This window comes from Carassius auratus, unplaced genomic scaffold, assembly GCF_003368295.1.
Source record: "Carassius auratus strain Wakin unplaced genomic scaffold, ASM336829v1 scaf_tig00019339, whole genome shotgun sequence".
Classification (NCBI taxonomy): domain Eukaryota; kingdom Metazoa; phylum Chordata; class Actinopteri; order Cypriniformes; family Cyprinidae; genus Carassius; species Carassius auratus.
In genome coordinates, this window is record NW_020524950.1 from 139,642 (window position 1) to 145,641 (window position 6,000).

At 43.9% G+C, this 6,000-nt stretch overlaps 1 protein-coding gene across 1 annotated transcript in view; it reads left to right on the top strand.

Moving 5' to 3' along the window:
* The window catches only part of LOC113076232 (protocadherin Fat 4-like), an 88,907-nt gene extending 83,893 nt beyond the window's left edge, over window positions 1-5,014 (top strand). The window contains exon 17 of the mRNA XM_026248889.1: window positions 989-5,014. Coding sequence (XP_026104674.1) covers window positions 989-2,880 — 1,892 coding nt within the window. The 3' untranslated portion in view covers window positions 2,881-5,014. The remainder of the gene's footprint in view (window positions 1-988) is intronic.
* Window positions 5,015-6,000: the final 986 nt, after the last annotated feature.

Consider the following 6,000-nt stretch of genomic DNA (forward strand, 5'->3'; position numbering starts at 1 on the left):
ACTCTTTACTGGCAAAAATCTAAATATCAAATGAAATTATCCAAAGTATTTTAAGGTAAACTTATTTTGTGCTCGTAAGGTCACGTAATTTCTGGTTTCAAGGGGCTGGAAGAGAGCGGATGAGGAATTGAATTTGGCCAGTCTGCTTTCTCCCTCTAATAAACAGAACCAAATGTTCTGTGTTTGAATGGGGCATAAATTCAATAAACATCGATTTACATTGTTGATGGTTTGTTGTTAGGCAACATGATAGTGCAGGTCTGAATCAGTGACATCAAGATTCTTCCCAGATGGTGTGCTCTTAAAAGGTTGCATTTTTGGCTTGCAGGATACTTGTGTTGAAGAGAAGAGTCTGTTTCTCTTCCTCTTGATGTAAAAGCAATGATTTGTTGATGTGTATCCCAGGGGAAGAATTTTGTTCTACATTGGCTGATGCTATAGCAGTCAGAAACCCAAACAAAATGTCTGCATGTGTAGTGTTAAACTAAGCAATGCCCATTTCTTTACGTCTTTCACATTTCTATGTCATGTTGGGAAAGCTCTTGTCCCTCACATAGCCAAACAATTGACTTGCAGTGTACATTTTGATGCGGTTTGCTGCTTTTGTCCAAAAATCTGTCCTCACAGGTCTATAAATGCCATGCAATATGACATTTAAACTCACTTAAGACATGTTTAACTTTTAAAAAAGAGCACATAATCAGTACCTGGGATTATCACTGTCATATAGTTTGTATGTTGTTGTTCCAGCCGTGACGTCACGGAAATAAAAAACGTTTCTAAAATAGAAATTTCACATGTCGCGGCTAGTTAGGACAAAACCTCTGATTAACATAGAAAGGATACCTTTTATCACATTTTACGTTGCATGTAGTTAGCACACAGTGTTCTGAACACCTTTTATCTTTTGCTTAGGAGTGGGTGCATTTAAAACAGTACACAATTTCTGAGATGATGTGAGTTAATGTTCCTCTCTCTGTGCTTCTAGGTTTTGATGGGTGTTATGCCTATGTGAAATATAACGGAGAGATGCTCCCCTTCAGTGGTGAACACAGGACCGTCTCCATCTCAAAGACTGATCCTTCTGTGAAGATCGGCTGTCGTGGCCCTAATCTATGTGAGAGTAGCCCGTGCTGGGATGGGCTGATGTGTGTAAACCAGTGGTACACCTACCAGTGTGTCCCGCCGGGCGACTGCACCTCAAATCCCTGCCAGCACGGCGGCAGCTGCATGCCCAACGCTCGTGGAGGCTTCACCTGTGCGTGTGAGGAGTCCTACACGGGCAGAGTCTGCGAGAGCCTGGTGGCCTGTCTGGGAGTCCGGTGTCCGCAGGGTAACGAGTGTAAGCTGGGAGCCAATGGAGGGTTCACCTGTAGTCCAAGCCCCACCACCGAGGAGATGGTTCTGCCCATCTGGGCCGTTCCTGCAATAGTAGGCAGCTGCGCGACTGTTTTGGCATTGGTGGTTTTGAGTCTCATCCTGTGCAACCACTGCAAGGGCCGCAAGAATACCAAAGTGCCAAAGGATGAGAAGAAAACAAAGGAAAAGAAGAAGAAAAAGAAAAAGAAAGGCAGTGAGAATGTGGCGTTCGATGATCCGGACAACATTCCACCTTACGCAGACGATATGACAGTCCGGAAACAGCCAGAGGGAAACCCCAAACCTGACATCATAGAGCGAGAGAACCCTTACCTGATCTACGATGAAACCGACATTCCGCACAACAACGAAACCATTCCCAGCGCTCCCTGTGCTCCGTGTGCAGGACCAGAGGCCGATATGGAACACTACGACATTGACAACGCCAGCAGCATCGCTCCGTCAGATGCAGACATCATCCAGCACTACAAACACTTCCGAAGCCATACTCCCAAGTTTTCCATTCAGCGCCACAGTCCACTGGGATTTGCTCGCCAGTCCCCTCTTCCTCTAGGTGCCACAAGCTACACTTATCAGCCGAACTACACCCAGGGGCTCCGCTCCACCCCTCTCAGCCATTCAGCTTGCCCCACGCCCAATCCCCTGTCCCGTCACAGCCCAGCACCCTTCAACAAGCCACCCTCCTTCTACCGCAACACTCCCACCCGTGAACTCAACTTGGCACGCCGCGAGGGAAGCCCTCTAGATTTCCACGGCGATGTGTGCCAGCCTGGTATGTTCAACTATGCCACCCGATTGGGAAGGCGCAGCAAGAGCCCTCAGACCATGGCGGGCCATGGCTCTCGGCCTGGGAGTCGTCTCAAACAACCAATCGAGCAGATTCCCCTGGAGAGTGGCCCTCCTGTGGGGTTGTCCATAGAGGAGGTGGAACGCCTCAACACACCTCGACCCAGGAATCCCAGCATCTGCAGCGCCGATCACGGGCGCTCTTCATCTGAGGAAGACTGCCGTCAACCGCTCTCACGTGTCAGGAACCCTGCGGATGGCATCCCGGCTCCGGAATCCTCCTCCGAGAGCGACTCCCATGACTCCTTCACCTGCTCGGAGATGGAGTACGATCGCGAGAAACCAGTTTCTTATAGTTCTCGCATGCCCAAGCTCTCGCAGGTCAACGAATCGGACGCCGACGATGAGGATCATGGAGGGAGGATGCGACAGAGGCGATACTCCAGCCGACGTGCGGAGGGGGGGCCGGCAAGCGGCCACAACACTCTATCAGAGTATCAGCACCACACATTACCCCATAAACTGGGACAAGGGTCCAATAATTTCAACTGGGACAACCTACTGAACTGGGGTCCGGGGTTCACCCACTACGTGGATGTTTTTAAAGACTTAGCACTGCTACCAGAGAACTCTGCTGCTAAAGACATCGAAATGAAGAGTGGCGATGGCTCCATCACGATTCTGAACGAGGGCGAAGCCGAGCAGTACGTATGAGAAGCACTGAGTCCTTGGGCCTCATTTATAAAGCATGCATACACACAGATTTGATCTTAAAGTGTGCGTATGCTTAAATCCATGCAAATTCTTATATTTGTAAAAACCGCCTTAGCATCACGTTAGGATCTGAGCAGACGTACTTTTTCTTGTCAAAGTACTGCAGGTTTTTGGCAAATGTAAGCTGTTCTTGCAGCTCGCTGTTCTAAATGTAAGGATTTGAATGATTACTGGTGATTTTTTATGTTAGTGTCATTAATTAGGAGTCGTTTACAAGGCAGAGAGCTGAAAACATTCAGGTGTGCACAATCTGATCATTTACGATTAAGATTTCACATCGACAGGTGTACACATGTTTTCTGTGCGTACGTTCATTCTATGAATAACACATATGCATTTTTGTGAGATGATCACAAGGTCAAATTAAGGATGGTTTCTGTGCAACATTTTATAAATGAGGCCCATCTCTTCGCCTTCTGAGACTGGAGTCAGGAGCCATGGTACACATGAAATACTGATCAATTAAGACGAACTTAAATGCAGCAAGGCAGAGCACTGATTGAAAAGACGAGCACCAAACACCCTTCACAGAGTGCACTACAGAAACACTAGGGGTTGCACTGACTAGTTGTTTGACTAGTCATGGATTATGCAAAGGTGCATCCCTGTGTATGTGCATGACATTATCTTCATACAGTATTGGCCGATTGTATTTGTAATTTAGTAAACCCAGGGCACATTGCAAGTGAACCCCACTGGTGCTGTGTAATGACTGATTTTGTTAAAGTGTTGCATTGAACATAAACAGCAAAGACTGCTGATGCCGGATGGCGCATTATGAGTCACTTACGTTAAGATAAACAGCGATCCACTCACTAGTAAACGAATAGTCGTGCAACCCCTTCCTACAAACACACAATGTCTGGAAGAGGAAGCTGGGAGAGGTGCGGCACACATATGAAGTGAATCAGTTCTGGTCCATCTGTCTGTTCGGACTTGCTAAAATAAAGTTGGTCATAATGAAGGGTCGTTGTGACCCTCCAGCGCTGCACCCCTAGAGTCTAAGCTCTTTCCATTTGGCAGATTTTCCTGTGTGTTAGTGCCTCGACCTCTAGGAAGCACATCCATGAGCTCAGTGTGAAGAACAGGGACATATTTGGCCCCGGTTCTGCACGCTTCAGCCAAAATCAAAAGAAAAGCTTTGGAACCGTCCGCCAAGAATGGATGTTTCTCATCCTGAATAACTGGCTGCCGTCTAAAACAACAAAACCTCCAGATATGAGATTAATCAGGCCTCTGCCTTCTGGATATTTGAGGATTTATATTTAGGAGCACGGACACTATGACTTTGAACGGTGTATTGCAGGTTTCGTACAAACACGCTTGACCTGTTTAACGCAACGCCCACCTGCTACGAGACTATGAACTTGTGTACATTTTGTATTAATATGGAAGCTCTTGGAAGTTGATGTTCTCTGTTGTTACATGTTCTTTGTTGTTGTTGTTGTTTTCAATGTTTTTTTTTTCAATGTATTGTTTCTACTTTTTTACTGTTTATTAACTTAAAGGTTCATCAGCATTTTTATGGATATTTTTCATATGCTGGAAATGAGGTTCTTACTTTCAGCGGAAGTAAGATTGAACTTGTTATTTTTTACATTTGTTACTTATGTAACATCAGTATTTTCCACTATTTTGATAAAACTATAACATAAATGTCTGATTTATACGTGTAAAAGCCAATAACAGAATAAAAAAAAATATTTATTTAAAAACTTTTGATGTGATGAGACTAGACTGAATGAAAGCTGGATATTAAAATGATATTTTTTAACAAGTTTCAGTGCATTTAACCATAAATTACTCCGAAATGAGTTGAATGAAACATTCAATAGCTCTCAGAGACTGAAAACGAGCACCGATGCAGAACTTTAGTAATATTAATTAAAAGGTGACAGCCACGTGTCGTGTAATTGTTTTATGAATCTGTCCGTGTAACAAAAAATAACTGATGCTTTAAATATAGGTTCAAAAGGAGAGGTTTGAAAGTCTGTGTGACAAATGTTATGGCGACTGTAGCTTTAACACTTATAAGTTAGGATGTGTGTTATTAAAAGACTTATATTTTGAAGAATTGGGGAAACCAGGCACTGAGGAATCAGCCAGAACGAGCAAAAGATCTGCACCGCTGAACCTCTCTGAGCGGTGGAGCTCCTGAGGGATCTTGCTCTCTGCTGTTGTTTACTAAAGCAACACACAGCTGATTTTGCACAAACTTACAGGAAGCGACTGTGAATAAACAATCACACATTCCATTAAACAGCATGCCACTGATGCTGCGGAGACGGTCTTGGACTGCGTTAAAACTGTTGCTGCGACTGGAGTTTTTCCTGTGGTTTTGAAGTTTTAACTAATTTTATGACATTTATATTCATGCAAGTCTCAGGTAACATCTGGAACAATAATCTGAAGAATGCATCGTTTAAAGCCACTTAATGAATCAAACCGGATCACAGACGATGTTTTCTCAGCAGCAGAAGTCTAAGTCTTAAATAGCCAAAGAAGAAATACACGATAGTGTTCTCATGACATTCAATAAAAGGATAAAATATAGAGAAACGGATGAAGGAAGTGTGTGTGTGTGTGTTTTGATGCAAAGGTAATATACAGTACTACAAATAATAGTGTTATAAATGTACCTAAAAAAATGATTTACAATGTTGATGACTGTTAAACAGTCTCATAAAAAGGGTCCATTTCATAAAACCCTTTTCTATAACAAGGGTCGTGTAAGTGTTTTGCTCAATAACTGTGAGAATAACTTCCCGTCAGAAGCAGACAGATGAAGTTTAATATACTAAAAGGTAAATATAGTTGATGTTTTTCTTTCAGGACGGTTTGAGAAAGTTATCTGACACAGTTTGCACACACCCTGGATTCTCTCTGGAATGTTGTGTAGTCTGATTCCCACAATCTCCCGACTGTCCCGTCCAGCTCCTGTCCGTATGTGTGAGGACACTTCTGATGACGCCGAGTGCCATCTGTCAGACGTGTGGCACGTAATCAGAGCGATTCTTGGCTGGTTTGAATCTCTTTCGAGGTGAATCTGTGGTTTATTAA